The sequence below is a fragment of the Vulpes vulpes genome, chromosome 2, assembly GCF_048418805.1.
Source record: "Vulpes vulpes isolate BD-2025 chromosome 2, VulVul3, whole genome shotgun sequence".
In the NCBI taxonomy this organism is placed as follows: Eukaryota; Metazoa; Chordata; class Mammalia; order Carnivora; family Canidae; genus Vulpes; species Vulpes vulpes.
In genome coordinates, this window is record NC_132781.1 from 37,864,023 (window position 1) to 37,881,699 (window position 17,677).

General features: G+C 38.2%; 2 protein-coding genes across 3 annotated transcripts in view; both read right to left on the reverse strand.

Annotated features, from left to right (window-relative positions):
- AP2B1 (adaptor related protein complex 2 subunit beta 1) overlaps positions 1-17,677 on the reverse strand; it is a 133,894-nt gene that overhangs the window by 77,133 nt on the left and 39,084 nt on the right. For both annotated transcript variants that reach the window (XM_025996131.2, XM_025996129.2), the window contains exons 6-12: positions 17,376-17,566; positions 14,824-15,045; positions 14,165-14,285; positions 13,939-14,034; positions 5,620-5,735; positions 3,104-3,269; positions 1,871-1,969 (exon numbers count right to left, since the gene is read on the reverse strand). In XM_025996131.2, the coding sequence (XP_025851916.1) occupies positions 1,871-1,969; positions 3,104-3,269; positions 5,620-5,735; positions 13,939-14,034; positions 14,165-14,285; positions 14,824-15,045; positions 17,376-17,566 (1,011 nt within the window). The remainder of the gene's footprint in view (positions 1-1,870; positions 1,970-3,103; positions 3,270-5,619; positions 5,736-13,938; positions 14,035-14,164; positions 14,286-14,823; positions 15,046-17,375; positions 17,567-17,677) is intronic.
- Positions 8,751-9,370, reverse strand: LOC112917985 (ubiquitin-conjugating enzyme E2 N-like). The gene has a single exon (XM_025996132.2). The coding sequence runs from the start codon at positions 9,329-9,331 to the stop codon at positions 8,873-8,875; it is 459 nt and encodes a 152-aa protein (XP_025851917.2). The 5' UTR covers positions 9,332-9,370; the 3' UTR covers positions 8,751-8,872.

The window sequence follows — 17,677 nt, forward strand, 5'->3', positions numbered from 1 at the left end:
TTTTGGTAAATACCAGGAGATAAGATTGAGTTTGAACTCTAACAAGAATCCAAAATACAGCTCTCTTATGATGCCTTTTAAATACAGATCCATAAGCCTTAAATAGGAGATGGAAACAGGGTTGAGAACTTGTGAATACAATGGAACCTACCAAGGACACTTGCTTGATTATAAGCCTATCCCTGTCTAGAGATGAGCAGAGAGAACATAGCCCAAATTCTTTTTAGAAAACTTGCTTTAGGAGAAAGAAAAGAAAAAAAAAGGAAAGAAAGAAAGAAAACTTGTTTTAAGGACACCTGGGTGGCTCAGTGGTTGAATGTCTGTCTGCCTTTGGGTCCTGGGATTGAGTCCTGCATCGGGCTCACCACAGGGAGCCTGCTTCTCCCTCTGCCTATGTCTCTGCCTCTCTGTGTCGCTCATGAATAAATAAATAAAATCTTTTAAAAGGGGTGGGGAGGGGAACGTAAGACGCTGGGGTGGCTCAGCAGTTGAGCATCTGCCTTCATTTCAGGGCGTTATCCTGAGTCTGGGATCGAGTCCTGCATTGGGCTCCCTGAAAGGAGTCTGCTTCTCCCTCTGTGTGTCTGCCTCTGTGTGTCCCTCATGAATAAATAAATAAAATCTTTAATAAATAGATAAATAAAACTTGTTTTAAATACATCTTAACACAGATACAAACGAGTGATCAAGGGTCTAGACTGGGAAGTCTACAATCCTCATTTTAAAAACAAGTAATATTAAATAACCACTGCCTTGATAGTTCCAGACACTGCTTCGCTTCAGGCAAAGGAAGACTTAAGTAGAAAAGGGAAGTTAAAAAAAATACATTTTGGGGAGCCTGGGTGGCTCAGTTTGTTTAAGCAGCTGCCTTTGGCTTGAATCATGATCTCAGGGTCCTGGGATCAAGCCTTGCATCAGGCTCCCTGCTCAATGGGTAGCCTATTTCTCCCTTTCTACCACTTGTCTGTCTCATGCTCACTCTCTCAAATAAATAAAACTTTAAAACACAAAACAACAACAAAAAACACATCATAGGACTCTTACAAATAAATTTTAAAAGATGTAAAATCAGTAATAGGAAAGATGACAGGTCAGAACTAGGCACAGTATTGTGAAAAGATTTTAAATTTGATATAATACCACTATAAAGAGACAAATAAGAAAAATGGTAAACTGAATATCTGAATCAGATTCATGTGTAGACACACACCTGAACTTCCAATGGCCTGCTACAGCCAGCCTGTTCAGAAATTCAATTAAGAACATAACTAAATTAAAAAAAATAAATTATGATGAATTGATGATTACTATTCTAGTTACATTAGATAAAATAACTATTTTCATCTCTGTGGATCTAAAACAGTGACCTGATCCTTTTGGCTGGCTGCCACCTTCCAGAAATCAGAACTCATCCTAGGAAGGACCAAAAACATTCAATGATTAAGGAGGCAGCATAAGCATTTTAAAATTATTTCAAGAGACAGGCTATCAACTCAAGGCACTTACTAGCATTACATGGTGCTTTCATTTCAAAGCTGGAATTAAGTCACCCAGAAGAAGTGAGACTCAAGTGAGTCACCCAATATTGTAAGACTCAATGTCATTTTCACATAGGTTCTTGACTAATAGTAAAAAAAAAAAAAAAAAAAATCTAATTTTCATGAATAATCATAAAAATGAGTCAGTCAATTCACTTAAAAGCCATAGAACCAGCTATAATTCAGTGGTATAAGAGACACTTTGTATATTTTAACAGGATTTAAAGACTGCACCCAATTAAAACCTCCCCGAATGAATTTTCTTAGAGTTTCATAATTTCCTAAATATAAAACCAGACAAATTAAACCCATGCTTCTTCTAGATTTCATACCTGTGTTGCCAAACTCAACACTTGCTGTACCAGCTCCTGTGTTTCTGATGGTTTTTTGAGAAACAGCTTCACTATGGCAGTAAGCAGAGTGAGCTGCACCTAAGGGGAGGACACAATTTAACAAAGATAAAATGAAAGGCATTTACATTATTCCCTACCATCATTTCCAAAGCAGTGCTTACCCATTTATGAATTACTATGGGCGCTTTCTGATTTTGATTAAGAGATTAGGCTAAAACTCAGCCATTATCAAAAAGAGTAAGTTAAAGGTATTCATTAACTAAACACTCACTAACCGCTTATCCCCAAATTGTGTTGTTGGTGTCAAAAATTGCTTATTATTTATTAAATCTTTTATTATATAATTCTATCAAAAGATACAAATTTGAGAATTAAGAAAGTACCTGTCATACTAGGCCAAGAGCCAAAAAACAGTAAAATTGTACCAGATCACAGCTAATTAAGAGTGGGGTGCTGAATCACACACAAAACTACAGGCTTATATGTGTTCCTTATAAAGACCCATTAAAATTACTATGATAGATTACATACATGACCTTCAATTTGCAGTGAGTGCAAATGCCTGGGGAAAAGGGTTTTATAATATATCTGCTTCTCTGGGCCTGTGGCTGTGAGGTCAGGTCTCTCCATTTTGGTAGAGGAGAGACAGAAGATGGGAGGAAGTCTATCCATCCATAGAGAATCTTTCTAAACTACACATGCCAGTCCTTACCCCAGCCCCAGGTAAGAAGCTCCGTTGTAATGAGCCACAACCACTGTGGAATAAGGAATAAGTCATCTTATCCCTGGAATAGGAATGAGTCATCTGCTTCTGGTGACAGAAAATTTAAAAAGTGGTAACTACTGCTCTCAGCCAGTAGTTGTTACAGTGTGGTTCCTGACCACTAGCAGCTGCAGCACTCTGAACCTGATGAGAAATGAAAATGCTTAAGCCCATCTCAGACCCACTGAGTCAGAAACACTAAGGGTGGGGCCCAGCAACCTGTGTTTTTAACAAACTCTCTAGGTTCATTAAAGTTTGAGAACCACCAATCTAAGGCAGATTTGTCCCACCAGAAATCAGCACAAATGAAAAAATGACCCCTTTGGGGAGAAAAAGGTACTATATGTTATATATATATATTCACACACAAACAAATGAAAGTGCGTAACCTTTACTTTCCTTGAAATCTTTCCCAAGAGATCTGACACAAGACACAGATAAGAACTTACCTGGGTGCTTTCATCATGAAAACCCTCCAGGAAGCTCTCTAGTAACTCATCTGCATTGTCAATTCTCTCAGCATATTCTCCCACAATCCAAATCATAGCTGCTCGAGCATCTGGTTCATCAAGTGAATCTAAGTTCTCACACAGAGTGGCAATGATACTTTCATACCTGATTTAACAAAATGGACTATGGTTAACTGGACACATATGAGAACTGTATTTAACAATGAAGGTTAAAAACAAAACCACCAAAAACAAAATAAAACAAAACAAAACCACCAACAAGGTACCCTAAACCAAACCACCAAATATAAAGTATAAAGGCTTTTGGCCAAGAGAATGCACAGGCTTTAAGCCAGAATATTACACATGTCTTAAATTTCTCTTCAAATATGTTTTCATAACTGGACCATAAACTGTTATAAAAGCTCATGAGATATCCTTTTCACAAGGAAAAATTACCCTGTGGAATAAGATATGCCACTAACTTGTATTTCTAACAATCTTTCCTATAACTAGATCAGAGAATTTTCTTATGTTTTTTTTTTAATTTTTTTTTATTATTTATTTATATAGTCATACAGAGAGAGAGAGAGAGAGAGAGAGAGAGGGGCAGAGACATAGAGGGAGAAGCAGGCTCCATGCACCGGGAGCCTGACGTGGGATTCGATCCCAGGTCTCCAGGATCGCGCCCTGGGCCAAAGGCAGGCACCAAACCGCTGCGCCACCCAGGGATCCCAGAATTTTCTTATGTATTATTCCATTTTCCCTTTATGACAGAGGAAAACAAATTCCACTTTACTTTTATGAAAAGAGTTAGACAAAAACAGCATCCAGACTGCAAACAGTAATTTTGTCCATTAATCCACTATCTCTGCTTTTTATAGAGATCTTTATGTTCTTTTCTCCCAAGGCACCCACACTAATGACCTGTTTCTCCAAAGAAATAATTCAAGTATTTATTTTTATTTGTACAGGTCTATAGTGTTCTCATTTTTACCACATTGAATCCATCTCCTTGGCTAATGTAGTTTTAAACATAGAAATGATTATGTGGGGGTGACTGGGTGGTGCAGTTGGTTGAGCATCCAACTCTGGTTTCAGCTTAGGTTATGATCCTGGGGTCATGGGATTGAATCCCATATTGGGCTCTGTGCTCAGCAGAGTCTGCTTAAGTTTTTTTTTTTCTCCCTCTATCCCTCCCCCCTTGCTCACTCTCTCTCAAAAACATATAAATTTTTATAAAAATGACAATGTGTAACAAGTTAGATGTAGACAAGTGAATAGTACATTTAATTGTTTGCCCTACCCTCCACTGATTAAATCAGGTTCTTGATAGCACTTTCTTAAACTGTCATAACCCCTTATTAATAGAAATCAGAAATGAACACATTTCTCCACTAATCACAGTGAAATATTCATCATCTCCACCCTTAATCTTTCTAAATTTAGAAGCCCAACTCTCCTCTTTTCTGGGAGAGTGGTAAAAGCATATGGTCCTTTTCCCAAAAATACCACTTCTAAAATAAAAAAAAACCACATATAATGTTTTTTTTTCTTACATATAATGCTTTTAATAAACCACTACCTTGCTAAATAAAGTATTTCTTCTAATTCTGAGTCCACCACTAAGCTAACTTACTGCAAGTTGCTTCATTTAACACTATCTTTAAAGACTAATCAGAAACTTTAGCACAACACATCTCTATGATTTTAAGACAAAATGAGATCTAGGATGCTTACAAGACCTGTTCTTATTTTACCCTTGTAGATCTTTTAATCACTTGCCTTCAAAATCAATCTAATGAAGCATTTTTGCTTCATAAACTAAGAGGGCTTAATGTGAAAAACCTGTGGAAAGAAATTGTAGAGTTTACACATCTTTATGGGAATAGCTAAAATACTACAGAGAAGGACAGACACTGATAATTTGTTACATATTCTATAATTTTCTACAAAGTAGAAGGTAACATGCAAACAGTGCAACTGTTACCTTTCTGGTTTTTATAAATGTGGCTATTAATTTATCATTCAAACTGAAACATTTATTTCTGAGTGAAAAGCAGTACAGACATTAATTATGCCTGGTAACATGCATAAACTGAAATATGCCTGGACAGTCTGTAATACATGAGCTTTCTATTTAATAGTAACATCACCCAACAAAAAATCTGGTCAACTTCAATATATGCCAACTGACTATAATTCAGCTTCAATTCCTCTCAAAGTAATAAAGCAGGATGAAAAATCAGGTTTTAATACCTGTGCTAACCACCTTATTTTAGCACTTAAAACATACTTTTATGTTTTTAATTATGTTCAATTTAAATATTATTTTTCATAAAAATATCCTATTTTAATAGGATTTTAAACAAAGTATCCTATTATACTTTACATTACAAAGAATTATTACATTACAAAGTTACATTACAAAGAATAATTCTTACCTAGCCAATTTTAAAATGCCTTAAACATTTCCTAAATGATTTGAGGAAGAGGGTAGAATTATTTGGACATACTTGTTGGGGTATTTGCGAAAGATGTCCCTGATGACAACAATTGCCTCTTGGACCACATAATTTACTTTGGTCTGGATGAGATCAAGCAATGTGCTTACACAGCGCTCTGCAGATTGCTAGGAAGAAAAACATAACAAATAACAAGTCAGATGATCTCTCCAATAATGTAACTTCAATATAAAAATTACTTTGAAACATATGGGCGTACCAACTAGACTAAAACATCAGGCACTTAATTTGACCAAGATATACTAGAAGCTAGGCTATTTGATGGAGATACACAGAGGTTCCAGGTAAACTCCACATTTTATTCGTTGCAAAATAGAATGACAGATAAATCAATTCAAATGAAAATAATCATCTTGGATAGCTACGGAGGATAGAAATGTTAAAAAAGGATGAGTCAAGGAAGGTAGGAGGAAAGAAGAATTAAAAATAAGCCAAGGTAGATCTTTTTCCGGAGTTCATGGTAAGTGCAGACAACAGAAGGCATCCTTGAAATGAAACTGAAGGCTCTTGAAATGAAACTGCCAAATTGCTTATGCACATACAAGTATATTTTCCAGGGAGAAGGTCCATATAACTTTTATTATATTTTCAAAGTTATCTGTGACTCAAAAAACTCTAAGGAAAATTTGCCATCTTCTAACTACATAACTGAAAATCTATGGCCTTAGATAAACTGCAATTCTCCACAGTAGTTTATCTATAAAACTTAGTCTACTGTTAATCTTCTATTAATGAAGGGAATATGGCAGAATACAAGTGACAAAGCTAATGTACTGAGACTGTAAATCACAGTTTGAAAAAGGAGAAGGGTTTCAGATAAGAGACCCTACGAGTCAAGGACTGATTTCCCTATCACAAGGTACTAGGATAGGTCACCCATTACATGCCTCCTGACAAGATGCAACAGAAAGTACACGGCAATGCCTAAGAAATACTTTTCACTAATACTGAAGAACATGAACATTACCAAACCTCTGGATTTAATTATCTAATGAGAAAAACAGGATCACTAAAATATAGCCAGTCAAATCCAGACTTTGGGAAATTGTACAAGCCTGATGACCTAGTCTCTGTAATAAATGGCACCAAAATTAAGTAATTAAAGACTTAAGAGACATTAACCAAATGCAATGTATGGATCTTCTTTAGATTTTTATTTGAACAAGCCAACTATAAAAAGACACTAAGACACAATTAGAGAAAACTGAACATGGACTGGCTCTTCAATGAGATTAAGAATTATTGTTGGGTACAGCAATGGTATTGTGACAATATATATTTTTAGGGACCTTCTCTATTTGGATACACACACTGGACTACTCTAATAAGATCATATCTGGGATCTGCATTAAAATCCAATAGCGGGGATCCCTGGGTGGCGCAGCGGTTTAGCGCCTGCCTTCGGCCCAGGGCGCGATCCTGGAGACCCGGGATTGAATCCCACGTCGGGCTCCCGGTGCATGGAGCCTGCTTCTCCTTCTGCCTATGTCGCTGCCTCTCTCTCTCTCTCTCTCTCTCTCTCTCTCTCTGTCTCTGTGTGACTATCATAAATAAAAATAAAAAAAATTTTTTTAAATTAAAAAAAAATCCAATAGCACTCCACTTCCTGAGGGGGAAGAAGATAAAAGCAGTAACGTGTTGATGCATGTTCAAAATGTATGATGTGTACATGAGAACTTATCAACCTTACTTTAGTATATGCCTGAAAATTTTGGTAATAAAATCTTTTAAAGGTACTAAATGAAACCACTTCAAGCAATTTAATAAAAACAAAACTGTATCTTGCAGTTATTCATATGATGACTCTGTTGCACCAGGAAATGGTTTTGCCATCTTTTATGTATTTTTTTCCATTTTTGGATTCTGTTTTATTCATTTTTGGCTAGTAATTCTTGTGCAGTTACTATCACAACAAAATAATGGGAAAAATTTAAATATATAAATTGTGATAAATTATAAAGTATGTAAAATATACGCTGCTATAAGATTTATATTATCATAAATTAAATAATACATGGGCTGCCCCAGTGGCTCAGCAGTTTAGCGCCACCTTCAGCCTAGGGCGGGATCCCGGAGGCCCAGGATTGAGTCCCACATTGGGCTCCCTGCATGGAGCCTGCTTCTCCCTCTGCCTGTGTCTCTGCCTCTCTCTATGTCTCTAATGAATAAATGAAATCTTTAAAATAAATAAATAAATAAATAAATAAATAAATAATACAAATACAGTGGTTAACACAGGGCTTGATATAAAGCCCACATTTAGTGAGCCCTTCCTACCATTATTATAATAAAGACAGAAGGCCATTTCCTATGATGCATCAATAATTGAAAAATATTTAAGTCTGGGACATAATGGTGAGTTTTATAGAAGTTTGAGATGAAGCATAATCTTCTAGGTGTGCCACTAAATAACTGCTGAGAAAACAACAGAACTCACCATGTAAGGAAATGTAAACTTCTGTGTATCAAGACATCAAATGAAACAGAAATGGAAAATAATTGCTAACAAAATGAAAGATTAGTATCTTTAATTATAAAGGATTTTTTTTTTTAGAACAACAAAAAATATTTTACTAAAACATAAGATTTACAGAAGTTTCCAAACAAGTCATACAAAATGGTCACAAGCTTTTTCTTGAAGGAAGGATTCTACACTTGACAGCAAAGTCACAATGTTATTAGTGAGGGCTGTAATGTTTGTTTAATGTTCCCATTTTGGTTCAAACAATCAAGCTTGTCCATCTATAGCGTTTAAATAAAGTTAGACTTGGCTAGAGAGCATATTCTAAAGAACTGGTTAGCTGCTTTTAACCGATGCAATTAGATCACCATAAAAAGGGGGAAAGGAGCCCATAAAATTAAAATAAAACTACCTCTCCCCCTCAAAAATAATAATAAAGAAAAACACCCACACCCCTGCAGCTAACCCTGACAACTACCTTCATTCACAGTGCTTTATACTTAAACCATGATGGGGGAAATGAATAAAAGCAGAGAGGGGCCACTGCTTTTAAACGTTTCACAACAATCCAGAGGGTACTTCTAGCCTCTGCTCACTGCTTTACAACAGTGAATCAGGACAAGACATAGATTTGTTAATGTGCATTTAATCACCAAAGGACTGAAGATGTCTGGGCTTTTATTCTGTAATGTTTCTAAGACTGTGTCCATTAAATGCAAACAAAAAAGGAAGAAGTCTTGGCAGAACAGAAGAAGTGATGCACACTTGATGATCAGATCAATTTTAAATATTATTCATGGCATATACCCTAGTCCATGCTCTAGCTGTTTCTATGGCGTGGGCTCCGTTGGTCTTCCACTGCTCTGCTACATCATTTGCTAATGGATCATCTGGATTGGGAGCACTTAACAAAGCCTGGATCGATAGCAGAACTGTGCGGATCTGCAGTGCTGGGGACCACTTATCTTTCAAAATATCTAAACATATTCTTCCCAACTTGTCTACATTAGGATGATAAATTTTGGTCATGAAACGTACTTTAGGGGCTGCCATCGGGTATTCTTCTGGAAGGAATAGTTCCAGTTTAAAAGTCCCTCCCTCAAAGGGGGAATCCTGGGGGCCAGCAATGACCATATGAAAATAACGGGCGTTGCTCTCATCTGGTTCTGCTTTAATGCCAGGAACTGGTTCTGCCAGCAAATGCTGGGTTTCCTTGATAATCCTGTGGGGCAGCCCGGCCATCTTGTCAGATCCCGAGTTCGGCCTCTGCTCTCGACCCTCTATAAAGGATTTTTTTAAAAAATCAATGTGGAAAAGCCCATAGGAAAACGGTGCACAGGACGCAAACAAGCAATTCCAAATGGCTAACAAAAGAAAAAATGCTCGGCTTCAGCAGAGATCAAAGATTTGGTTACAAAGTCTTCTTTATACTATTATTTGGAAAAATAGTAAGAACTTCAAGGTCCAATAAGAGGAAGATCAAATAAATAATGAAGCAATCATATATTATGTCTATAATCCACAAAAAATTATGTCAAATATTAGTAAAATGGAAAAATGTCCATGTATAATTTAATGAAAATGGCAGACTACAAAGTAAATACTATTTTTAGGATGATCTCATTTGTGTGAAAAGTACACCTGTGTACAATAGACTACAGAGACAAAGACTGAAAATCACATCCATGTCATCTCTGGGAGGGTGGAATGAGTAGGAGAAAATACAGTGTTCCTCTTTCACTTAACACTGGTCTTATTTTATATATATACTTTTAGTAAACAGTTTTCCTAACAGGAAAAAATAGAACTTTTGTTTTTAACTTAAGGGATGAGACACACATCAGTACCTTATTTGATTTACAAAAATTAGAAACAGTAAACACCAGAGAGCAGAAGACTAGGAAATTAGAGCTTAGTGTCTTAATCTCTCTCAAAGAAATGAAGTCATTTGATTGTATTTGGAAGACTAAGGACCCAGGGGTTTATCTCCTCCTTATAGAAACAGGTATACGCTGTAAATATATAAAACTTTGTAAATCATACCTCAATAAAGCTGGGGGTTGGGGAGTAAAATCTAAAAAAAAACAAAAATCAGACAAAAGAGAAATAGGCAAAAATTACTGAAAAAACTATACTATGGGATTGCCTTTCCAATGCTATTTGTTGATTGAGCAGTTTACTGCTTAATCTTTAATCTAGCCAAGGGAATGTAAGAAAATTATATATTTTTGGACACCTGGGTGGCTCCGTGGTTGAGCCTTTGGCTCACTCAGGTCATGATCCCAGGGGCCTGGGATCGAGTCCTGCATCAGGCCCTATAGGGAGCCTGCTTCTCCCTCAGCCTATGTCTCTGCCTCTTTGCGTCTCTCATGAATAAATAAACAAAATCTTTAAAATATATTTTTTTCCCACTTCAGGATACTTATAGCAATATAGAAACAACTGTACTTATACTTACAGTTATGATAAAAATACAACTCAAACTCTTAAAGACACCTGAACTTTCTAATAGGCCCTGCTCTTGCACCTAAACATTAAACTAAAATTCATTTTTTCTCATCTGTCATATCTTTAGAACCACTACACATTACAAAAAAGGGTTAAGAAGCCCTGAAAGAATGCAGCAGCTTGGTTTAGAGGCCACCCAGGAAGTCTACTACAATTCCCTCATTGGTTCTTCTCCCTTCCCATTAATGCTTAGTTAGAAATAGGCAATCATCATCTCTCCTGCCCCAATTACTGTGTCTGGGCCAGGCAACTCTTTCCAACTGATAACCTTCAGGACTGAAACAGGTCTAGGAAAAGTGCACCAACAAATGCAGGCAACCTAAAAGAGCACTAGCTAGAAGACAGGAGTCTTAAAGGCTGATCTTACATTTCTAGACAAAGTTCATTCCTCGCATACTCTCATATTCCCACAAGGGCACCCTGAGTCAAAGGAAGAAGTGAAAGCCATCAGAAGTTTATCCCTTCCAGGAGATAATGGAATATTTTTCCATTAGTCACAATACATGGCATTAACAGCCTCTAGGAATCCAGATGGAGAATACTTTCTAGTAATTCCAGGGATAGAAACTCTCTTTTAACTTCTGAATGATATAATTTTGTATTAGTTATTTAGAGCTTTGCCAGAGAAGTCAATGAGACAATGACAGTCTGGCAATGAAAAGCACAAAGTGACTCTTACGCTACCAAAATCCCTCTGAAAATTATCTAATAATAAGTGGGTAAGAAAAGTAGTAAGAAAAGAAAAAGAAGAAAAGATAAGAATGTGAAGAGTGGTGATACAAAAAGATGTATCAAGATCTGATAATCAGACATGCCCATTTCTCATTGGAGCAACAGAATTTTAAACACCTGAAGCAACTAAGCTACGAGAACCAAGAGTAGAGGATGCTTGGGTGGCTCAGTGGTTGAGCGGCTGCCTTCAGCTCAGGGCGTGATCCTGGGGTGCCGGGATCGAGTCCTGCATCGGGCTCCCTGCATGGAGCCTGCTTCTCCCTCTGCCTGTGTCTGCTTCTCTCTCTCTCTGTCTCTCAAGAATAAATAAATAAAATCTAAAAAAAAAAAAAAAAAAAAGAGAGCCAGGAGTAGAAACTGGGATGAATTAACTTCTTGCTCCAACTAGTCTGCTGAATGATTTACCAATGGTAACTACATGAAGCAGTCATCTCAAATAAAAACAAGGAAAGCCAATCAGGAACTTGGCTTTTACAGACACTTCTCTGACACAGCATGTTTTTTTCCATTCCCATGAAGTACTGAACAGACTATACAAATTATTTTAGTATCCTTGAGAAATCATATGGTCCAACCCTCTGACTTTAAGCAGAATTGCAAACAGTCAAGTAGCAAGAATACTACTGAATTCTACCCCCTCTGAATCCACACCATCACAGCAAACAGAGGCCTTCATTAATTCCAACATATTTCTGAATAATGAAGACTAAAATGGAGGACCGGAGACTGATAAAGCAGGGCAGTGTAAACTGTAGCCCATACAACTGGAAGGCTGCAACCAAGCTAAAAATTGAAACAAGTTCAACTCCGTGCCCTAAAGCAGAAACATGTTAGTCAAGATCCCTGCTTATGTTCACAGAAGTCCTGACTGACTTTTCTGTTATCCCATTCTTAAATATAAATGGGTTGCAATTTACTATATGCATGCTATACTCTTCAATTAAAAAATTATACAGACATTGAACAATCACCATACGATACTCCAGATAATTAAATTTAAACTGCAAACACGGGCAGCCCTGGTGGCGCAGCGGTTTAGCACCGCCTGTAGCCCAGGGTATGATCCTGGAGACCCAGGATCGAGGCCCACGTGGGGCTCCCTGCATGGAGCCTGCTTCTCCCTCTGCCTGTGTCTCTGCCTCTCTCTCTCTCTCTCTCTCTCTCTCTCTCTGTGTATCTCTCATGGATAAGTAAATAAAATCTTAAAAATAAATAAAAAATAAATAAACTGCAAACACAAAACACTGTCCCCAGAGACTAAGAAGCTAGCGCAATCACACTAAAAGGAATGCCGTGAAAGAAGTACCAATAAAAAGAAAGAGCAATGAAGAGAGGCGCCATGGAATAATGGCTGTGCAGAGGCCAAATAAGCAATAAGCCAGGCTGGAGCAAGTGAGAGGACAGAGGACTAGAAGACAGAAGGGTCCAGGACAAAAGAAAGTATACAGATTTGATACTATGCTTGAAAAGCTGGAAGAATATAGGGATGCTATGAAGACACATAATGCAAGAAAAAAAAGAAAGGCCATTACAGAAACTCCAGAAAAACAAAAGACTCTGTAAGAAAGAAAATACAATCATTTGAATTATACTGCTCTACATATTTGGTCATAATATGCATATAACGTTTTGCAAGCTTTCAGTTGATAGAACAATAAACGAAGGCCTTGTATCTCAATTTACAAAGATAATCGATATAGGAACAACAAAACCTCATGATACAACTATTGGAGAACATGAATAAATAATTAAAAAAAAAAAGAGGCAATTTCCTTTCGATGCCTGGGTGGCTCAGCATTTGAGCATTTGAGCATTTGAGCATTTGAGCCTTCAGCTCAGGGTCAGCTTAGGGCATGACCCCAGGGTCCTGGGATAGAGGAGATAGAATCCTACATTAGGCTCCCTGCAGGGAGCCTGCTTCTCCCTCTGCCTATGTTTCTGCCTCTCTCTCTCTCTCTGTGTCTCTCATGAATAAATAAAATCTTAAAAAAAAAAAAAAAAAGAGGTAGCTATTGGAGAATAGGAGGGTTCAAAAGTAGGAATGGTGGGGTAGAGGGATCCCTGGATGGCTCAGCGGTTTAGCACCTGCCTTCACAATCAGGATGTGATCTTGGAGACCCAGGATCGAGTCCCACATCGGGCTCCCTACATGGAGCCTGCCTCCCTCCCTCCGCCCCCCTCCTTTCTCTCTCTCTCTCTCTCTCTCTCTCTCTCTCTCTCTCTCTCGTCTCTCATGAATAAATAAAATCTTTAAAAAAAAAAAAAAAAGATTCCCTCTAGGAATCTTAACTGTATGCTTCATTATTTTTAAAAAATTTTCTTAATAGTTTTTTTTTCTAATTTTTATTTATTTATGATAGTCACAGAGAGAGAGAGAGAGAGAGAGGCAGAGACACAGGCAGAGGGAGAAGCAGGCTCCATGCACCGGGAGCCCGACGTGGGATTCGATCCCGGGTCTCCAGGATCGCGCCCTGGGTCAAAGGCAGGCGCCAAACCGCTGCGCCACCCAGGGATCCCCTTTAAAAAAATTTCTAAAGCATTTTTAAAAAAGCAGTGAAGAGCACACTCTGAATCCCATAATGTGATCACAACTACCATTAGACACTTGCCTCCACTTTGATGGCACACCGTCCGATGGCCCGCACAGCTTTGCGAACAAAGTCAACATCCACCTCTGTGGCATATTCCTTTAACTCTGCCAGAACCTATTTAAAAATCCAGGAAGTAGACAATCATTAAGGATTCTCAATCAGTGATTTCATAGCCTAGCTTCTTGTGAAGACCAGACCTTAACATCTAAGTGATTTATAAACTTGAGTCTGCTTTAAGTCTGACCTGAGCAATGTTGGCTTGGGATGCTAAACGAATCATGATGTCCAGTTTCTCTAGTTTAACATAGATAGGATCATTGTACTTCACAAAGAAGACTTTGATTTCCTGCTTCAAGATTTCAGGCCTGTGGTACACAGAAACACATGATAAGTGGAACATGTATTGATATGCCCTTCTAAATCTGTATTAGTATCTAATTAACCTAAATAGATATTAGATTATTATCTAATCCATGCTTCTCTGCTCTCCAGCCACTCCTCCTCCTCATCCAAACCTCACACACTTCCTTTATACCCCCTAACCAGTTCCCCATTTGGCAGACCATTTTTAAGGGTTAGGGCACTTATTGCTAAGAACTGCTGGAAGAACAAAAATCTGACTCTAAACTATGGCCTAAGTCATATAAAGCAAGCACTACTGGTCCACTATTAGCAGACCTATCAGGAAACAAACTAAACTGTAGAGCAACACCAACTGTTTATCACAGGAACACTCCAAAAACAAATGTTAGTCTCTCCAGATTCCAGGCAAGTTGCCCTATCATAAAACATTTTCATTTCCATATATTAACAAGAACTTAACACTGGCCTCTGTAATATTGATATTATTAAGCTTAATTCAAAATCACAAACACTTTCATCACCAATTCATTGTTTCCCAACCTTTTTTGGACAATTAGATTGATATTCCTCAGGGCGACGTACTGCACCTCTGGTTCCCCAGACAGCAAAGTGACAAGTGGAGGGGCCAACTTCTTCAGCAGCATGTTATAGTAGTCAGAGTCCTTGGGTAACAACTCTAGAAACTTCATTAGGACTTTTACCGCTGAAAGAACCACGGCTGAGTTGGCATGAGATAGCCGGGGAGTTACACGCTCACAGATGCTAAGGGCAGAAAAGGAAAATTAGTATCTTAAATTATAATTTCTTGCTCAATCCAGCCCATAGCGCACTGTATCAGAGTCCCATGGCCCAAGAATTAAGAAACTAGACAATCAGTTAGAAAGTCAAAGCTCCATGTGTAGACAAAACTGGGATCTTGCACTGCAGAAGCTTCATTCCCAGCAAGCTACAGACAGAGCAGAGCAGGGCCATCAGAAGACTTCAGGAAACCAGCAATAAGGGATGCTTAAACTGGAAGGAAAGTAGACAATATCCAAAACATTTGAGGCTCACACCATTTACCCTCCTGTTTTAGTCTTCTCTGCTTCCCCATATTATATAAGGCTCCCTGCCTTAGAGTCCACTTCTCCTCTGCCTATAGGATGTCAAATTAAGTTCTGAGAGTTACTTCATAGTTAGAGATATCAACCAACCGTGACTGAAGTTTCATAAGATGCAGGAGGTGAGTTGAGCAGGAAAACAATACAACCCCTTGTCTTCATGATAATAAAAAAATCTCTGAAAAGTTTGTTTTTGTTTTTTTAAGATTTATTTATTCATGAGAGGCAGAGACAGAGAGGCAGAGACACAGGCAGAAGGTGAAGCAGGGCCCTACCAGAAGCCTGACACAGAACTTGATCCCAGGAGCCTGGAATCATGACCTGAGTCGAAGGCAGACACTCAACCACTGAGCCACCCAGGCACCCCTCCAAAAGGGTTAAATGACAGAACACCACTACAATATTCTCCCAACCTCCTCCCCCAAACACTTAGTCCCTGCTACCTACACTTAAAGGCCTCACTAGATCTTGAGTTTTTAATTATCTGTTGAGGGTTCTTCAGAAATTAACCTAATTTTGATAGCTCTTGGGCAACATGAGAGGCTAGCTGATTATATTCAGTTAAGTTCAAGATAAGTACACAGGGCTTCTCTCCCTTCCTCCTGTATCTAACTGGCTCCTTGACCTCCCTCAGGTCTTTATACAAATGGCACCTTCTTAGTGAGGCCTTCCCTGACTACCCTTTTACAAAATAGAATTCCTCATCTCCAAATGTCCTGCATATCTTAGACCTCCTCCCTACTTTATCTTTCTCATTAGTGCTTATCATCCTCTGACATTATACTGTGTTATATGTATTTCTGCCCCATCCCTCAGAATAAGTGTTCATGAGGGCTATGATTCTGTTGACAGTATATACTCAGGGCCTAGAATAATACCTGCATGTAGCACAGCCTCAATAAATATTTGCTAAGTGAATGCATGAGTAAGTGTGAGATGTTGGGTAGCCTGGGTGGCTCAATGGTTTAGCGCCACCTTCAGCCAGGACCTGATCCTGAAGACCTGGGATGGAGTCCCATGTCGGGCTTCCTGCATGGAACCTGCATGGAACCTGCTTCTGCTTCTTCCTCTGCCTGTTTCTCTCTCTCTCTCTCATGAATGAATAAATAAAATCTTAAAAAAAAAAAAAAAAAGTGTAAGATGTCAATGACTAACAAAAAATAAAATTCTACATAAAGTCTTTCCATAAGATTACATGTACTTTTTAAATGACACTTGTAGTTTTGATAGTGGAAAGAAACGATCAGGGGGAGCTTTAGTTAGGTCCAGAGGGAACAATTTCCCAGACAAGTGAAGAGAACTTACGTTATGGTAACTTGAACTTCAGCCAGGCAAGGAAGGTTCTTATCTACCATAATTAAAACATGTCAACTTTAATGAAGAGCCAACATTTCTTCTGAAGTACTTTACCTAGTACAGTGCCTATATACACAGAATGCTCAAGAAAATCTGTAACAGTGAACTTGGTAAAGGGCTGAGGAGAACAGTTCAGGTGCACCTTCCAAAATCTTTTCCAAATTCAGACTGATATGATTTCTGTATCTAATAAAGACACCAAATGTTTTGTGGACTTTGATACATTTTTTTCTACTACTGAATTATAGGTATAGTTCAGCTCAGTAACTAGTATCAAGTCACTTAGTATGTATTTAATAGAATGAAAAGTTTGTCACAGTGGTAAGAGACACTCAAAAACCTTTGTGTGCCAAATGGCCAGACACAGCTGTATGGGAGATGTGGACCAAATTTCAGCAGAGCGTAACTGCAGTATTCAAACAATACACACCTTATAGGAAGAGATATTTTTGCGTGGTTCACTCTACCACCTAAAATGTTCCTAAAATCCAGTGGGAAAATACCACAGAGATAGCAACATCTACCCCACAAATCACTAATCTTTGCCAACATAAGAGATTCTTATTCTAATACAGACAGTAGAACTTATTCAAACAGGCAAATCTCCCAGATACTACCCAGGAAAACAGAACGGACCTCTGAGCCTCCCGGTCATCTTTAGGGTTGTAATTAGATAGGCAGTCCAAGATGAAAATCTGGCCCCATTCAGTGCACTCATTCAGGGCTGTCAGCAGCTTGTTAATGTTCTGTGGGTTCAGATCGAGTAGGTTGCTGTTTGGGTGAGATTCACTGATTTCAGATAATGCTGCTACAGCATTAGCCACCACCTGGGAAAGAAACAGACATGACCCTAATTTACCAAGAATAGGACAATTATTAACAAATACTTAATTTTCTCTGGATCACTTCACAGATCTCACCTCATAACCATTCCTCAA

What these genes read in the sequence shown, in the direction of transcription:
- LOC112917985 (XM_025996132.2), bottom strand. Translation starts at nt 9,331, where the DNA reads ATGGCCGGGCTGCCCCACAGGATTATCAAGGAAACCCAGCATTTGCTG.